At 36.9% G+C, this 19,144-nt stretch overlaps 1 protein-coding gene across 1 annotated transcript in view; it reads right to left on the reverse strand.

Moving 5' to 3' along the window:
• ppp2r2ba (protein phosphatase 2, regulatory subunit B, beta a) overlaps nt 1-16,725 on the reverse strand; it is a 28,747-nt gene extending 12,022 nt beyond the window's left edge. Inside the window, 1 exon segment of the mRNA XM_058797761.1 lies at nt 16,006-16,725. Within this exon segment, the coding sequence (XP_058653744.1) occupies nt 16,006-16,075 (70 nt within the window). The 5' untranslated portion in view covers nt 16,076-16,725.
• Between the last annotated feature and the right edge of the window lie 2,419 nt (nt 16,726-19,144).

Raw genomic sequence — 19,144 nt, forward strand, 5'->3', positions numbered from 1 at the left:
CATTCAAATCGTTTAATGCACAGCTAGCCGTTGATTATCCCTTACATATATCAAGAAAGAGACTGTGGAGTAATAGAAAAGATTAAACTAGGTAGGTAATGGGTCAATTATACAGTTTAGCATCACAAAAAATATTGGGTAACACTTTAGTATGGGACCAATTCTCACTATTAACTAGTTGCTTATTAGCATGTCTGTTATTAACATATTGGCTGTTCATCAGTACTCATGAAGCAAATATTCCATTTCTGTATTCTACATCCCTACCTAATACCGAAACTTAACTACAACTACTTCACTAACTTAATAAGCAGCAATTTAGGAGTGTATTGAGGCAAAAGTCGTAGTTAATGGTTTGTTAATAGCGAGAATTGGACTTTCAAATAAAGTGTGACCAAATATTTAACCACAGAATGCTTGCTCAATCAGAATTAGGTAAGACAGCTGTGTAATAAGTTTATGTATACAACCAAACCCACATTCCAGCGGCTGGTAATTATAAGTCTGGTAGGATATTGCATGCTGTGTGCCTACATTCAGAGAACAACACTCATAATATGCATGTGTTCACATTTGGTCTGTTGCAATTGGTTACAAGACATTACAAATGAAAAACAATGTCTGATATCACTGACATCAGACCTTATGTGCATATTCTGATATGCCATATGTGAAAAAAAACTGTACAAATAAAAATGCCTTGACTTGACATGAATGCCAATGACATCTGAAAGCTGCAATGAAAGAAAAGATTATCCATTTCTATAACATCTTTTTTTCTTCTTCACAAAGCTATTGTATGGCCCCTGACAGCATGAACATCCTACTAAACATCATACGAAGAAGAAAGAAAGTCATACAGGTTTGGAAAGGTGTTAAGGTGAGTAATTGATTTTTCAGTGAACTGTTTCTTTAATTTTACATTGGAATAATGCATGATGCCAGAAGAATATTAACTCATAGGACAGTTATTTTCATGTCTGCTCCAGACTATTCTTATAACAAGATAGTGATGGGAATGTGTTATGAAATATTCAGACAGGGCCATTGTGTTCTGCAATACCAGAACGCAATAAATAATAAGCTTTATTTAATCTAGTAATCACAGCCGAATTCCATAAATGCATTTGTTTGTCAAACAACATGTGATTTGCAGGAAAACAGCAATTAGTCCTCCATCTGCATGCATATATGTTAAAAGCATGCGCATGCTTAAAATCTGCCTCTCTTAGCTGTCAATACCAATCGGATGAAAGGTGTTCTAGTGCCCCACATTTGTGAGAAAATAGGTTAAAAGAGACTTAGGAAAAGAACTGAAGTTTTTGTGCATACAAACACACAAACTAATTCCCTCAAAATCTTTTCATTGGATCCCTGGATCAAACCAGAAGGCTGAAAAAAAAAATGCTCGGTGCACTTAAAACAGATAAAGAGAGCAAGAGCTGCCATTCCCGCAGCATGAATAGCTCCGAATTCTCCGCCCCTCCAGAGAGAGCCGACGCTCCCCTCCTCCGACTATGATTTTCCTTCCATTCATTATCATCTGACACAGAAATAAACAACATCCTTCACGTTCAACACTAAAACCATGGGATTCACCACTGAGGACAGAAACTGCCACACAATTTACATATGACAGGATTTGCACAAGACATCTAATAAATCAGTCTAGAAAGACTGATTAATAACGCTGGTACACAGAGAAAGAGAAGCAGTCTTTCATCTAATCCAGGCATACGATACAAAATGAGCAATAGGGATCAAAACACCACAAATGTTGTGATTGATTATATTCATCCAAATGTTTCTGAACCTCTAGATTCTAGACTAATTGCATCTGTAGGAGGGTTTCCTACCTTTAAGAAATCTTCTTTTATCTTCCTCAAAAAGATGCATTTGTTTGAAGGGTGGTGAGCTCAAAACAGCAGATCACATTGCTTGATTATTCTGCATTGTTCTGCTTACAGTAGAAATCTACAGTCTTGCTTTCGTAGAAGTTGCGTCTTTAGTGAAATCCGCTTATGAAAGACGAGGGGGTTGAGATGTAACAAGTAGGAAAGCCTGCTTCAATTTTTTTTTTTTTGTTGAGAACCCACACACCCTCAATGGATTTATTGCTTGCTGAATTGAAAACGGGAGGAAGTGGTTACCATGGAGACCCCTTCCATTAGTGCAACATTTGACTGAAAGACTTTGCCGCGTATGTTAAACAGCCTGAACGCGTGGTTTACAGCATCTTATGCCGGTCAATGGCACAGTGGGGAAGAGACAGAGAAAATGTAGGCTATTTTTGAACATGGCTACTGAATGCTGAATTACAATCCTGTAATATGGTCACAAATAGCTGAGGAACAAGATGATTTGTTCACAGCAGCCCATTCTTTCCTACTGTACATTGTGATGCTTGTTGTTTTCCCATACTATGAGAGACAATGTAATTTTTAGATTTTAATATAAAATCAATAATGTTTAATTCTGTGTATTTCTAAAATTAAATTAAATTTTTGAAATTTCATTTTTATCATATTGTATTATAGGGAATGATTATTAAAATATTTGTTATATTTGTAAAATATTTTAATACATTATACACAATACATACATTTATTTAAAAATACACATACCACATTTATAAACAAATTATTATCAAATTAAATTTTATTATTATTTTTTAATATTATTATAAAAATTATAAACATACAGAATATCTAGACATTATATAAACATTATTATTTATTATACAATTATATACAATTCTTTTCTTTGTGATAGATAGACTATTATAAAATGTTATACATTACAATTTATTTCTCCTGTATTGGACAGTTGCCTTGTTATTGTATTAACTGCATAAATGTGTTTTCTCTTAAAGGGACAGTTCACCCAAAAATGAACCCTCATGTCGTTCCAAACCCGTAAGACCTTCGTTCATATTCGGGACACAAATGAAGATATTTTTGATGAAATCCGAGAGCTTCGAACGTGCATCGAAGACTGACACAGGAAAGAAGAAATTGTTGAATGAAGTTGTTATTTTTGTTTTCTTTGCGCACAAAGTATTCTCTTAGCTTCGTAACATTACGGTTGAGCCACAGATGTCACATGGACTATTTTACTGATGTCCTTACTACCTTTCTGGGCCTTGAATGTGTCAGTTGTGTTGGTGTCTATGCAGGGTCAGAAAGCTCTTGGATTTCATCAAAAAATAACAGGTTTGAAACGACATGAGGGTGAGTAATTAATGACTTTAAAGTCTAGTATGGTGAACAGGCATTGAAGAACGAGACATCAGGAGAATCTTGCTGTTCTGAAGGACAATAATTGGGAGGATTTGGACATGGGGGTCCTGTTATTTTACAGGCATGTTACTAAATGATTGCTGCATTGTCCAATAGCCGGCATACAGATCTGTAATTCCCTTGCCAGAATAAAGCAGATTTTTAATGTCTAAGCCCATTGATCTGGACACTTTATTTCTTATCTTTGTGTGCACAGAACAAGACTATGAAACCCCCTGCTTCTCGTGGGAGGGTGAGTTAGAGAATAAAGTCATTACAGCCATGACCACACAACACATTCATTTACTGATTATCTTTCTGTCCTTTGTTTCTCAACAGTGAGCAGACTCAGGAAAGCTTCCTGAAAAGAGTTGGATGTCACATAAGGTGATGATAAAGAAGTAGCACTTGGATGCAGCAAAGTTTCATTAATCGTTGAGGTGCACCTGACTGTAGACCCTCTGCTTGGCAATAACGCAGGCCTTTTCTCATTATAAACACATTAGCACACTGCAGTCTGAGACAGGGAGAAAACTGATGACAATGTTTTAATGAGTTTGCTCAATTACAGACATGTTATTCCTCATCTTACACTCAAGGATAAATGGGGCAGCAGAGAAGGAAAGGGAAACAGAGGAAGAAAACATAGAGCAAGAGTGGGGGGTGTCCTATAATCAAAGCATCTGTTGACTCAGAAAGAGAGAGTGATTTTATAAAAACAATTTCAAGCCCCTGTAGTCCAGTGTTCCCTTGTGTGTTACTGTTTGACAAGGAAATATCCAGGAAAAGGGTATTTCGCAATTTGATATCCCTATTTAACTTACTTCAGTGACTCAGAAGAACAGTAGGGGTGAAAAAAGAAGGGAAAAAAAGATGCCTATTTTAGGGCGGCATATAGGAATAAATAGGGATTTTTTCATGGCAAATTCTTAATACCATGATTCTGTAAAAACACCATAAATAACTAATTCTCATTACTGTGAAGTGAATAATAGTTTTACAGCATTTAATTTAATACTTACTTATACTTAATTTATGTTAATTCAATTTAAATTAATTTATGTTAAAATAATTTAATTTAAAAAATAATTTATATTAGTTTTTTTCCAACTTAAAATCTAATAGGAATCAACCACAAAAATGTCTGGATGCATTCATAACGAGAATCTGTAAGGAAAATAATTTTACAAAATAAAACAAATGAATTCTCCTAAAGCAGGCTTCATCGCTTTGAACAAAATATAATTTCTTATTTCTTTCTTTAGGGGTGAAACATGATGCAGACATGTTGTTGGTTTTGTGAGATTCAGAGTAGGGCTGCACGATATTGAAAAAAAAACTCATATTGCGATATATTTTTTTTTTCTGCGATTATATATTGCGATATGAAAAAAAAAAAAAATCACCAGATGACTTGAACAGCTCTATTTAGAAAAAAAATTATCAATGATTGGGGTGATTTTGTAAGCGAATAAATCAGCATAGACAATAAGCAAATTACAAACATAGATAAATATAATAGAAAATGATAAAAATGAAATAAACAGTGCTTTATATTCCTCAGGAATTCTGACAAATCCCCGAAATTAAACTGATGCCGCGTTCTATTTATGACATACTGACACAAAGTTCACATGATTTGCAACGGTTGCTTTGTCGCGTCCAGTGCAGACAGCCTCTAGCTGTTGCGGCGTGACACGACATGAGCCTGTCGCGAAAATGATCAGTATAAATATAACGTAAGTATAGGCCTACTAAACATCGCACATCCTGCAATGTGACTATCGTGGATGCGCACATCGCGATATCGATGCTGAAACGATGTATCGTGCAGCCCTAATTCAGAGGGAATCAGATTTCACGTCTGATGTCCTACAGGTTAGTCATCTATTTTGAATGTCTTTATGCTTAGCTGCCTATGACAAATAAAGTGGGCAATGCATTACAGAGTGCAGTCAATAAATCCTGCGGGCACCCATGTCTGTAACAGCAAGGTCAAAGGTCTGGGTCTCATATACCCAGAGTGCTTCTGGGAAAGAACCGATCTCTCTCATGCTGTAATTTGCAGCCGCTCTCATTACTCACACGCCATAAAGTGGGTTACCGTGCCAACCTGTCTAATCCCAGCAGCTCTTGAGCATGTATGATCATGGCTTCCCCATCACAAAGGCATCATGGGAAATACCAAAAATATAATGTTTGGAATGGCATATTAGCATACTACCCTTACCAATTCAGCAGTATGTATAATGTACACAGTATGTTTTTTTTAACATCAACCATGATTTTTTTAATATTGTTGTTTGAACTAATTTAACGGCAACAAATTTAAATATATATACACATACATATATTTGATTATAGAATCAAAATAATCAAAGATGGCAAATGCAGGTCACTTGCTGAATTAAAAATGTGACAATGTGTGTCAATTTTAACTAAGAATTGGTTTGGAAAGGTTTTTCACTCAAAAATTGTTACATTTCACAAAGAGTAAAAAAAAGAAGAAAGAATTGAATTAGATGTGAAATCTTGTAAATTTCCAAACATATAAATATTTTTTACAATGTAGCATATTGAAATGTTTAGCATTATACAATACATACTTGTTTCACATGCAATTTTCAACAAAAAGTAAGCTCTCTGCAGTATGCTACTATTCCATTCTGAACACAGTTGGTGTGTTAAATCCTACTGTTCAGAGCATACTAACAACATCACCAGAACAATGTCTAAATATAGTCACACTTGGCTTATATTGATTTACACATCGATTTTCTTTGCCTTCACAAAGGCAAAATGCGAATGAGATCAAGATGATGCACCATATCAAGACGTTAAATGGCACTATGCAGTGGAAGGTGACAGCAGGTCAGCAAAGATTGGGAGGAAAAACAAGCCCTCACAAACATTCAAGATCTCATTGAGGTTTCAGCATAGCACAGCTGTCTGAAACATAAGAGAGAGGCTGGTTCATGGAAAAGTAGGTCAGTCGGAGTCTGCTGAGCCAGTCTCGGGCTAAAGAACATCCAATCATTTCCAAAACACAAAATCAATGCTTGTTTTGAAGTTAAACCAAAATGAAATGATTGTGTGTAAATCCTGTGTGGAAGCATGTCTGCATGAAATCTGCAGTTATCACAGGACCTGATTGTTCACTGTGTTGTATTGCACAGTTAAACTGTCTGTGAGATTAGAGCCCTTTTGCTGAGTTCAGCACCTTAAAGGATCAACCCGTAAAAGAAGATTACAGCTGCCTTAACGTATCTGTTCTCAGAAATGTTTTACATCTATTCGGAATGCTAGATTGCTTCGGTGAGCAAACAGCGTGCAACAACATTGTATGGGACAGATTAAAGGGTTAGATCACCCAAAAAAACGAAAATTCTGTTTTCATTTAATCACCAACGTATATGACTTTCTTTATATGAGATGATCATGCTGTTCTTTTTTTATAAAATAAAAGCGAATGGGGACACATACACATACAACAGATTTTAGAGAAACATCTTAATTCTCTACATATATACAAAAACAAAATAATGTGTAGACACAAGGTTACACTAGGTTTGATGTCAACGATATATGCCAAATATAAGATTTATTACACAAATTGTAATTTCTGTATATATATATATATATATACATATTTAATCAATTTACTTTTTTCAGCAAGGTTTCATTAAATTGATAAGTTAAAAATGTTAAAACTTTTTTTTTTTTTTAAATAAATGCTGTTTAAGCATTCTATCACAATTTCTAGAAAAATACTAAGCAACTGTTTGCAAGATTAAACAATAGGAAATGTTTCTTGAGCAGCATATTACGATTTCTCCTGTATTGGACAACAATCAATCCAAGGATTTTTGAAGGATCATGTGATACTTTAGACTGGAGTAACGGTTGAAAAAGTAATAACATTTTAAAGGTGATGATACATTTTAAAATATATTCAAAATCAGTTAATGTGAATTATAATATTTCACAATGTTACTGTTTTCACTTTGATCAAATAAATGCAACTTTGTTGCGTAAAAGAGATTTCTTTCAAAACAATAAAAATCGTACAGATCCCAAACTTTTAAATGGTAGTGTGCTTTTATATCATTTGTGAATCTGAAGATTATCATTCACTTTCATTTTTGGCTTTATGTAAGGAGAAAAGCCATGTAAGATTGCTCTTCAGTGAGGTTGAGTAAGAAAGCAATGACCGAATTTTCATTTTTGGATGCACTGTTCCTTTAAATTTCTTCTACACTGTACAACATACACACTGAACTTCCCCCACAAATTAAAGACTGCATGCGAGACCGGTCAAGTGTGCCCAGATCTGTCTTTAGAATTAAATTTTCATGGATCTGTGTCCAGAAAATCCCCCATGTTCACTCTTAATGCATTGCTGCCTTGTTATTTAGACTGTAGATTAAACTACTGGCCAAAAGCCATGGTGAATGATTCTAACAGGGTGCTGTTGTGAAAACTAATCATGTACTGTACAGTCATAATAGCTTAGGTTTACTGTTACATTAATATCAGAGAGCAAACACAGGCAGCTTTTGATGTTCCTTCTTTTTCTTTTGATTTTTCAGCATGAAATTCGAATCATATTGATCGATGAATCTATACTTACAGCCAGAACAGCAAACAAAACAACATGAGGTAGACATCGTCTGCTGTTTTGTTACCGCATCTGGATTTTATCGATGGATAACTCCATCGACTTGCTTTGAGTCAATGTCTGATGGGATGGAATAAAGACTTGCCTTTGGCCCGCTGCTGAATGATGCAGGTCTGGACCAATTTCACCAGACATGGGTGTGATTTGAGCTGGTTATAATAAGCTTGACCACCTGCTGATCGACAACAATGTCAGTGACTCTCTGATACACACAGTCATGGCGCTGCCTGCATCCAACCACAGCATAGAGAGTGAGAGAGAGAGAGAGAGACTGAGACCAAAAAAAAAAAAAGCTAATTAACCTTATTTCTTGGAAAAATGCCCTGTGGAAATGGGAGAGAGAGGTGGTGCAGGCCTCCAGGGAACGTGAGGGGAGGGTGAATATGTGTTGTGCATGTGTCTGAGAGAAAGAGCTGAGAGAAAGGCCGCATGTAGGGGGCTGAACTTCGAGCGGGGGAAACTGGTTTGAATTTCACACATCATTAACAAATACATAATTTAACTACAGATGTGGAGAACTGACGCTGTAGGACACCACGGAGAACATAAGACAGGCTGTGTGTTTGTGTTTAGAGTACCTCATTTACATTTAGTGCATCCTATTGCCTGGATACTAAAAAGAAGTATTTGGATAGTAAAATATAAAGGTAGAAGTCTCACCAAGGCTGCATTTATTTGATCAAAAATACAATAAAAAGACTCATAATATTAAATATTTTGAAAATTTAAATCAACAATTTTCTATGTTAATATATTTTAAAATGTAATTTATTCCTGTGATGGCAAATCTGAATTTTCAGCATCAGTACGCCAGTCTTCAATGTCACATGATCCTTTAGAAATCATTCTAATATGCTGATTTGCTGCTCAAAAAACATTTCTTAACATTATTAATGTATTTTTGTAGAAACCGTGATTTTTCAGGATTTTTGATGAATAGAAAGTTCAGACTATCTGCATTTGTTTGAAATAGAAATCTTTTTGTAACATTATGATATTTTTGATCAATATAATCTGTCTTTGCTTAATAAAATTATTAATTTGTTTCAGAAATTGTAAACGATAGTGTACCCAGATGCAAGCCTTTTCTAAAAGGTAGGAAGCAATCTTTTTTTTTCTTTGTTATCTCATTTTGGACAAGCTGTAAATTGCATTATATCACTTGCAATGTATTGCAATGAACTTTGCATAGTTAGTCAAAATGGTGGAGAAAGCAGGATAAATGTTGACTATATTTATGCTTGTATGCTTTATACTGAAAAGTACTGATAAAAAGTTAAATCTAAATAAATTCTAGGAAAAGATGATTATTTTACCCAATATTTGTGTGTGCTGTATATTTTAGGCACATTCAAATATTGTGCTGTTAGCTTAGCAACATGCTAACGTAATACAACATGAGTCGAGTCTCACGTTTGTATGTGTTATAATTGATTGTTCCAAATCAGTCATTTAAGAAGTTCCATTTCAGTTAGAAGGCAGCTGCCTATGTAGGCAGTAGACAGTAAGTTAGCCAACTAGGTTTTAAAACAGAGCCATTGTGTTTGCTTGAATGTGAATGTTGATCCTACTGTTAAGATCCTGACTGATACTTTTCTTCAGATGAAGCCCAAGTCATTCTTTAGTTGATGAGTTTAAATTTCTCCTCATGTTTCATTGACTACATCCCTCAATAAAAACCTCAATCTGAGTTTGACAGCAGTTGAATGTTTAATGCGACCGGGCCCTCACTGTTTGTCCTCCTCTTGCACTCAGCCTGACGCTGGGGAACAACATTAGTGCCTCACTGTTTCCCTCTGAATTATAAATGGGGCCCTTTGGGCTGGAGAAATATTTCTCTTTATGATTAAAGTCTTAAAGTGTAGCCTGGGGCCGTTTGTGTTGGCAACCACTACTGATGCAGTCTGTCTATCTGTCTGTCACCCTCTCTGTCTCTTGAATAATAGCAGCAGGCCCATGCGGCGTGGTGCATGTCATTATCCCTGATGTGAGAGCACGGGGGTGTAAATTGTGTTGTAGGGGTTAGAGTGGCAGGGTCACCCCCGCTGGGCCCGCTCTATGCTGCGTCCTCCCTACTGATGAACTGCACAGCTATTTTAAACAAGGACATTACAAGGCAGCAGCAGAGAGGTCTATGAGCCATTTGTGGAAAAAATAACACGTGGTACAATGTAGAAACTAAGATTTGATAACACATAGAAACGGAAACAGGATTAGATGCCCTCAAGGCAGAAGTTATAAAGATTATAGTTTTTTGTTTTTTTTACCATTTCATTCCCTCGCTGAAGCATGGCAAATATATACTGTTCACACCACCAATTTCAACACACAACAATTTTATTAACTATATGGTAGTGTGGGGAGATTGCATTGAGCCATTTTTAGGTTTTCAGCTGCGGTACGTAAAAGCAGAAGAGGTTACAGACTGAAGAAACTGTTTTCAGAAATGGTTTTGGTGTGCTGACAGTGTGCTTCTAACTATTAAACTGTCAGCATGGCAAAACCAAATACATAAATAGTGCCTCTAAATTCACCTTCTTAAAAGAACAGTGTTTCCCAACATTGTTTTGTCTTATCTTATCTGCCTCATAAGGTTCAAAAATCTCCTTCAACAGCAACTGGTATTATATATTTACATTTGTGCATGTGGTGGACAGTTTTATCCAAAGTGATTTCATCGGTTTGTGCACTGAATCGAAACCCATGACCTTGGTGTAGCTAGCGCCATGCTCTAATGTGTTATACTGGATATAATTGACAAATATTATTAAATATTATTAAAATGCCAAAATTACAATGACTCACTTTCTAAAATAAAACAGTCTTATCCTCTCTCTTTAATCAGACACTTGAGCTTGTTTGTCCTGCTTTGACGGTTCTGAGGGCAACTGTTTCTCACATTGTTTGTTGTGAAGAGAGAAGCGTGAGAGATTGAGATTAATTTAATTTATTGAGAGCCCTGAATCTTTATTAAGTCATTGTTTTATTGTTGTTTTATACATGTTTGAAAATAAATATTCCAAAAGTGTATTTACAGTGATGCAAACTTGTTCCTGGGGACCCACAGCTCTGCACATTTTGCATGTCTCCCTGATTTACACACCTGATTCAGATCATCAGCTCATTAGGAAAGAGCTCCATGAACTCAAATGAGTGTGTCAGATAAGGGAGACATGCAAATTGTGCAGAGCAGTGGGTCCCGAGGAACAGGAATGAAAATCACTGCCATAGAGGAACCATTTTTAGGTTCAATAAAGAGTCTTTCAGTTATCAATTCTTAAAAGAATATTTTTTTTTTCTTAGTGTAAAGAACAGTTTTAATAATCTAAAGAACCTTTTTCCACTATAAAGAGCCTTTTGTTCAATGGAAAGGTTCCATGGAACCAATAAAGAACCTTCCTTCTGTTTATCCAAGTACCCTTAAAGGGTTATTTCACCCAAAAATGACAATTCTGTGATTAATTTACTCACCCTCATGTCATTCCAAACCTATAAGACCTTCGTTCATCTTCGAAACACATATTAATATATTTTTGATGAAATCTGAGAGCTCTCAGACCCTGCATAGACAGCAACACAACTGAAATGTTCCCAGGCCCAGAAACGTAGCAAGGACATCGGTAAAATAGTCCATGTGACATCAGGGGTTCAACCGTAATTTTACGAAGCTACGAGAATACTTTTTGTGCACAAAGAAAACAAAAATAATGATTTTATTCAACAATTCTTCTCCTCCTCATCCCGTCTGCAGCGGGGCAGCACCATTGTGGAGAGTATTTCACCAATGTTTCCACAGACTATTTTGCCGATTTCCTTGCTACATATTGCTGTCTATGCAGGGTCTTAGACGAGAGCTCTTGGATTTCATCCCAAATATCTTAATTTGCGTTCCGAAGATGAACAAATGTCTTAAGAGTTTGGAACGATATGAAGGTGAGTAATTAATGACAGAATTTTCATTTTCGGGTGAACTATCCCTTTAAAGTACATGTACCCCTGGTCAAGCATCACCACTACAGCCTTCAAAGCGGTGCTTCTCCAACAAATCCAATCCCTTAAACAATATTTTTCAAAACAATCAGTGTGCGACTTCAAAGTGTCTGCTGTGAACAATGCACGTTATTTGATGTACCCTCAACACTGAGGTAATCTTGTATTAAAATGCGGTGAGGTAAGAATGAGGTAAGACTGTGGTGAGGTTAGACTATATTAGACTGAGATAAGATTGGCATAGAATGAGGTAACCTTAAATCTTGATGCTGCAATCTCCTCCTTTTAGTGCACTAGTGCCTACATAAGCAGTAATATAACTGAGCCTGGGCCAGCTGCCTGCGCAATACCGTGAGGCCATTATTGTCTATCCAGGCTAAGTTCTGCTGGCTTCGGGCCCTGCAGTGCAGATTGGAGTACCGCAAAGCTTTTTCTCTGCCAGGCAATATTTTATCTTCTCTCTCCCTATGAGTTTTAGAGCTCAGCTACTTTTCTAGCTTGCAGCGATTGATGATCTTGTCAGTGTTTCAGGGCGTTTTCTCATTCATTAGTGTGTTGCGTAGCGTGGGTGGTGGAATGGACTGATGTGTAAGCATGCAGGGGGAGCGTTCTGGTCAATTACACCCATGCAACACAAATGAAGACAAAAACCGAATCTCTTTCTCTGTCTCAGCATGGTCGCATCCATCCTCCAGCTATTAGTGCTGTCAACCCGAAAGCATCTGTGTTATGCTAATGAAACTAAATTTCATTTATTTCACTGAGTTTTATTCCACAAGAGAAGACGTCTATCACCGCATAACTTGTGTTTCAGCACAATGCCGGGATTCCCTGTGCAAATGAAATGCGGGAGAATTGCGTCAATGTTCCCCAAGTGTGAGCGAACACGACTCCCATGGATATAATTTGAAAAGACGTAATATACAAGAAGCTATTAAAAAACTAATATCCAGGTCAGCTATGCATGAATCAACAGCGTTTTTATTGCATTCCTGAAATATTAACTCCATACCTAAAAGGTCTTTATGAACCCTCATGGCATAATTTGATATTTCTCTTTAGCTTAAGAAAAGGGATGCCAATATTGGGTGTTTCTGAAACACCCCTCTATCACCTATCTGTCAGGGCTTTATTAGGTTTGGGACCCAACAAACCACTACTGGGACTACAAAGTTACCCCTGCGAAATCCAATTACGACAGCCATGGCACTTTAGTAAATTAGACAAATTGGGAAAAAGAAGAGGTCACGTTGTCGGGTCACAGGGCAGATAGCATTGGTTGTTTCAGAAAAGAGTGCACTCGATAATCAAAATCAAACCATGCCTGGAACGCGAATCAACACACATTAGTCTCTGGTGTAAGTGCTCCCAATGGAGAATTCCAACTACTCTAAACTCCGATGCCTATTTTCTATGTGTGTCTATAGACGAAGCACACAAGGGTTATAGTGCTGTGTTATTAAACTCTGTCTATCAGCCTCCACAGCCTGCGGGAGAGGAACACAGAGCGAGAGTAACCCTGGACCTCAATTACGCCTCTGAGGATGTCTGCAGTGGGGAAATACCACCATCATCTACTGCATCACGTGAGCAAGGCAGTATGGGTATGCGGTGAGGGGGCGGGGTGAACGACACACATTCATTCAGTCTAGACTAGAGCAACCTGGACTGTAACACTTAAATGTGTGCATCATTTTGGCAATTTAAAACTTTTAAAGGCTGTGCAGTGATAAAAGGAGAAATACTTGAACCCAGAAGTGTAAAAATCACAACAGCCAACATTACATGCACTTATTTTACATTTAAATTCTGCATATATATCATAAGCATATGCACATTCTTTTCTGAAAATACTGGAGATGTTCGCTCATGCATTTTTGTAATTGTGGTCAGTAACTTGATCAGATAACATTTCATTCATGCTTAATAGAAAAGCAGAAGAACAATTTGCAAAAAGTATGCAATGATGAAGAGTCCAAAAATATGCTTGACTTTTGTGTCAGAATCTAAAATCTCCCCGAATCTTATATAAATGAATAGGTGTTTAAATAACACTCACATAATTGTAATATGACCAATATGGAGGAATATGACAGAATATGATGGAGGAAGAGTCCTTTCATTTACTCAGAATAACGCTTGATCTATGTGAGTTTTTCAATGGCCCCTCCCACTCTTGAATATTTGGTTATATCCTGGCTTGTACCCATAGTCATGCAGGTCTAAAGCAACAACTGTGAGTTTGATAATTGGAACAGATATCAGATTCATCAAATAGCTCTTTCCTCAAACAGCAGCAACACATCTGAGAACAGTACTGAAAACACTGAAGCCACATGTCACTATATAAGAGAACAGATCTTCATTGCCTGGTAATGTCTGCAATGCATGCTTTGAGACAGCATTTTAAAACCTAATTCATACATATTGTGTGAGACGAATGCCAAATTGCTTATGATTGCAGGTACCAATTTGAATGCAAGTGGAATGCAGTCAGCCACACTATATGTGCATCATAAATATGCTTAGCAGAGAGACATCGAGGGCCAAATTTGCCAGTGAAAGATGCTCTGCGGCTTATGGTGTGTATGTGTGTGTGAGAGAGAGAGCAAATGCTTCACTGCTACTGTGTGATTTACAGTGAAGCCGGGGTGGGCATAAGACAGGTCATAAACCAAGGAGACCAGGGGCATTTGAGTCCAACGGCTACAGATTGATTCTGCTCATTAGATCTGTTTTGCAAATCCTCCCACAGCCATTAATCACCACCCAGAAAGATGCCCACCGCTGCCACACCCAGAGCTTGCTTTTCCACTGATCTACTTTCCAAACATGACAGGAGATCCTGCCCTGGAGTGTATTTGCATAAAATGCGCCAGGCTTTACCATGGGTAACTGCACCTGCATTTTAAACATGTGTTTGGAAAATTTGCATACAAACTCCTTTATGGAAACTTCTGACTTCCAGTGTGCTGTGAAAGCTGCCTTCTTTAAGTTTCGGTTCGCTGAACTCCCTCTGTTGCTGCTTTCAATGATTTTACAGTGTTATGTAGATTATATTATATATTATAAAGCTCTTCTCAGACACACCCTCACTTTTCAAACCACAACCTCCCTGTCTCATTGCTATTATACAGGTTTGCATTATTAGTTGGGAACCTAACAATAATTGATGATTACCTTCTTCAAAAACTGTGAACTGACAGAATCTAAACAGTGCCAAGATTAGAATTATGAATACAGTATTATATTTGCTTGCATAAAAGCAACATCACATGTAAACCTGGTTATACATTGTTAAAAACAAATCACCTACTTCAGCTTTAAACCTTCAGTAAAGTGACTGTCTTAAATATAATCAAATTGGATGTAATTTCAATATGAAATTGATTTTAAAACTGTGTTGAATCTTGTATAACAGAAAAAAATGAAATTGGTTATTTTGTTATATTGGTTATTAATTATTTTGGTGAGTTAAAGTAATGGAAAAACAATGTTAACATGACTTATTGATCATATTTTCTAGTGTATGGCATTTTTAGCCATATTATTTATGATTTAGGATTATTTATCTTATATTAAATGTTTTTTTTTTATTATTATCTTAATGCTGACATTGAACTGTAGTGTTTTGAATTTCATTTTAATAATCACTCAAAAAAAATGTCTGCTTTCTGTTATGCCAGTCATACCTGACTCATTGTACACGTCATACCTCAATGGCCACTGCCCCATAGTAACACCTAAAACCTGAGCTCAGGCTAATGCAAGATCTATATATAGTTCTAAGCCTATAAAAACATGACAATCATCTTTTATCAAGGTGTCTTGCAAAATCATGTGATCTAAAGCACAATGCACCTCACATAATGCCAGTGACCCAATGCACACTGCATGAATGTGAGACTTCAGATCACCAAGTCTGAGAATCCTCAATGCACCAACAAGCACTAACGCCCAATGCACATTCACAAACAGGAGGGGTCCTGAAGAGCAGCCCCCCACCCCCACCGTCATTAATATAAGTGAGAATTGAATTCACTTCGATTTTCCAAATACCTTCGGTTGCATAGTTGTGGTCCCGAAGGAAGCTGTTGTCAATTTTGCGGCTGTCACTCTCCTCCTCCATTTATGATTCCGTTATATGGGATTGTTGAAGTAGACACGCAGGAATCCATCGTGGACCCTGAACATCAGCAGGCGGTTTGCGGATCCATCGCGGTGTCTGTCGCCTCTCTCATGAACGTGACGGATGATCTGGCGCCCGGGGTGATACAGCTGGAGCTCGACTGGCAAGAAAAATCCCTCAGCAATTCATACTTGAGAAGCACTTCTTAAACAGGTGCACTAGCGAATCCCTTTAGAAGATCCCCTGTCTTGAAAGGCTGAATGGAGAGCGAATGCGTAGAGGCGTAAGGAACCCTAGTACCCTGGTAAACGAAGTGCGCTGAATGTGGTAAATTAGGGCAGGATTTCCATCTTCTGAGCTGAGGAGGCGGGGTTATGCGTCAAGCTCTCGATCCGTCTCTCTCTCTCTCTCTCTCTCTCTCTCTCTCTCTCTCTCTCTCGAGATCTTGGTTTGCTGCTGAGGACACCAGTCTGTTTCGTAGTTTCATAGGGTTCTAGAAGTTCTGCCTGAGCTCCTCCCATTCACACAGGCGCTGTCCAGCGCTGAAACCACAGCACGTGCCAATACGAATGACAGCGAATAAATGACGTAAACATGATGACTGCTATTTTACGCAAATGTCATATGTCAAATATGGTTGCATTTTTACAGCCACTGAAATGGAAATGTACCATCAATTACGTTCCCCTTGTGTGTTTTATTCACTTAATTCAGCTCGAAATATTCGTTGGTTGATTGCAGAGCGCGGATTTTGGGGGTGAGTGAGGAAAAATCAAAACAAGCTTGGGGTATTTTAATATATATTATTTTACACAAAATATGTACGTTTTAACAGTTTTTACAAACAACGTTTTATTAACAACTGCAAGATGTCTTGACTGACGCGCGTGAACAAACGGCGCATGCGCAAAAGCGTTTTCGTTGGAACATTGACAAACGTAAGTCGTATCAATATTTATAATTTTATTATAGATTTACGTGTAAAATAGTTAACAAAAACGTTTTTTATTTTTTTAACAACTTAAATATATAAATTAGTCTCATTTAAACATCGTTTTGTTTAAAACGTCTATATAAACGTCTACGTCGCGCAACGCGAGATGAACCGGAGCAGTTTCTGTCTCTCTTTAAAATGACTACAAAATTTTCTTAAACAACAGAAATTTCCTCAAACGTCGAATCGACCCCCTGAGAGTCTTGGAATAATGATTCGCACACAGGTTTGATATATTCTGTGGTGTGGCAAGCTATACTCCATCTAAAACTGTTTTAAACAGCGTTTTTCTGATTCTTTTACAGTTATTATGCAAGTTTAATGCCTCATTTAATCGAGAAACTGCATGGAATATTTGTAGTTTAATGAATTGTGTATCACACAGCAGGAAAATTTTAAATGAGCCAGGGATGGGGAAAAGATGTTAAAAACAGAACAGAATGTAAAAGTAAAGGTGAGCAGTTACAGAATCTAATACACTACATTTAAAGTTAAAATTTTGATGTTAAAGAAAATAGAAATCCATTGATATTGAAAGCATATATATGCATTTTACTATTATTCTCGCTCTCTCCCTTGCTTTCTTTCTTTGAACAGTTACTTTTAACACTATTCTTCAGTCACTGATATTTCCTTGAGGAAATGCAAATCTAGTTTGTTCTGAAATGTGAAAACAAGCCTCTTGATTTGGATAAGTGATACTTGCACAGAGCATTTGCAAATATGTCACACTGGATTTCTAGTCAGATCCCTTTAGGGTCTCATACTCCTTAAGTGTGCAGACCAGACGATGATTAATTCGATTAGAGTCTAGCCTCTGGCTTGTTCATTTTGGATAGATTTGATTTACATGCTGATTTTAATATAAAACTCTGCAGGGACTTTCCCCTGCTCCTCTCATTCTGTCTTTAAGCATATTTTCCACTGTAATCTACCTGAAGCCAGTCTAAAACAAATCTGCTTTGAAATTCAAAATCAAAACATAGGCATGATACATGTGCCAAGGATCCTAAATGCATCAGGCATTTAATTCCAAAAGCCAATTTGCGGATAAAATTGGTCCTTTCAGACAATTTCATAAATATAGTCCATCATCACATGCCATTTTCCACTTAATGACCCATTAGTTTCCATTAGAATGCATGTGTGCAGCATGTCTGGACGAGCTGTAATCAGGCATATTGCATTGCACCTGTTTTCATGTGATTTTCAAACCTTTCCACCTCACTGAACGTATCTGAAGCATCTAAGCCCAAAACCTGCATGCCGTTCCTCTCCCCTGACAACAATCCTTATCATTATTCCAACAGGGCGACAAAAATCAATGATTTTCTGTCAGGGGAGAGAGAGGACCAGGACGATGACAAATTCCAGTTGGCATCTTTTAAAGATCAACAGGGAGAGCAGCTATCTGTCAGTCAGAGGGAGCAAGGGGGTGAGAGATATGGAGGGAAAGGAAAGACAGAGATGCGGAGATGCATTAATAAAAAAAGAGGGAGACAGTCGAGTGGGACAGACTCTTTTACAGTATAATTAGAGTGAGAGCTGCACATTGCCAACAGCATCAGCAGTCTGCTTTAAGATCAATGGTGGTGCTTTAATTAAAGTCTCGTCGTTCTGACTTTCCATTCCTCTGTATAGCACTGAGAAACAGTGCTGCTAAAAATGATTGTGTTATTATTTTATTATTTACTCACCCTCTTTATTGCATGCTGTTTTTTTTTATTTTTTATTTTTATGTGGCAGATTTTTACACTTCATAAAGCTGTTTCCTATTCAAAGGCATAGTGGCCATGTCTGTCAAGCTATAAAAAGGACAAAATACAAAATAAATGTAGTATATATCAGTGTTGTTTTAGTATCAAGATACTGTTATAGTTTTTATTTTAAAATTTCAGTTTTAATTGAAAAATCTTAAATTTAGTTAGAGTTGCAGTAATTTTGTTGTTTCTGGTTTTTGTAGAGTTTGTGAAATATATATATATATATATGTACAGTGGGGAAAAAAATATTTGATCCCCTGCTGATTTTGTACATTTGCCCACTGACAAAGAAATGACCAATCTATAATTTTA

Source organism: Onychostoma macrolepis, chromosome 14 (assembly GCF_012432095.1).
Source record: "Onychostoma macrolepis isolate SWU-2019 chromosome 14, ASM1243209v1, whole genome shotgun sequence".
NCBI lineage: Eukaryota > Metazoa > Chordata > Actinopteri > Cypriniformes > Cyprinidae > Onychostoma > Onychostoma macrolepis.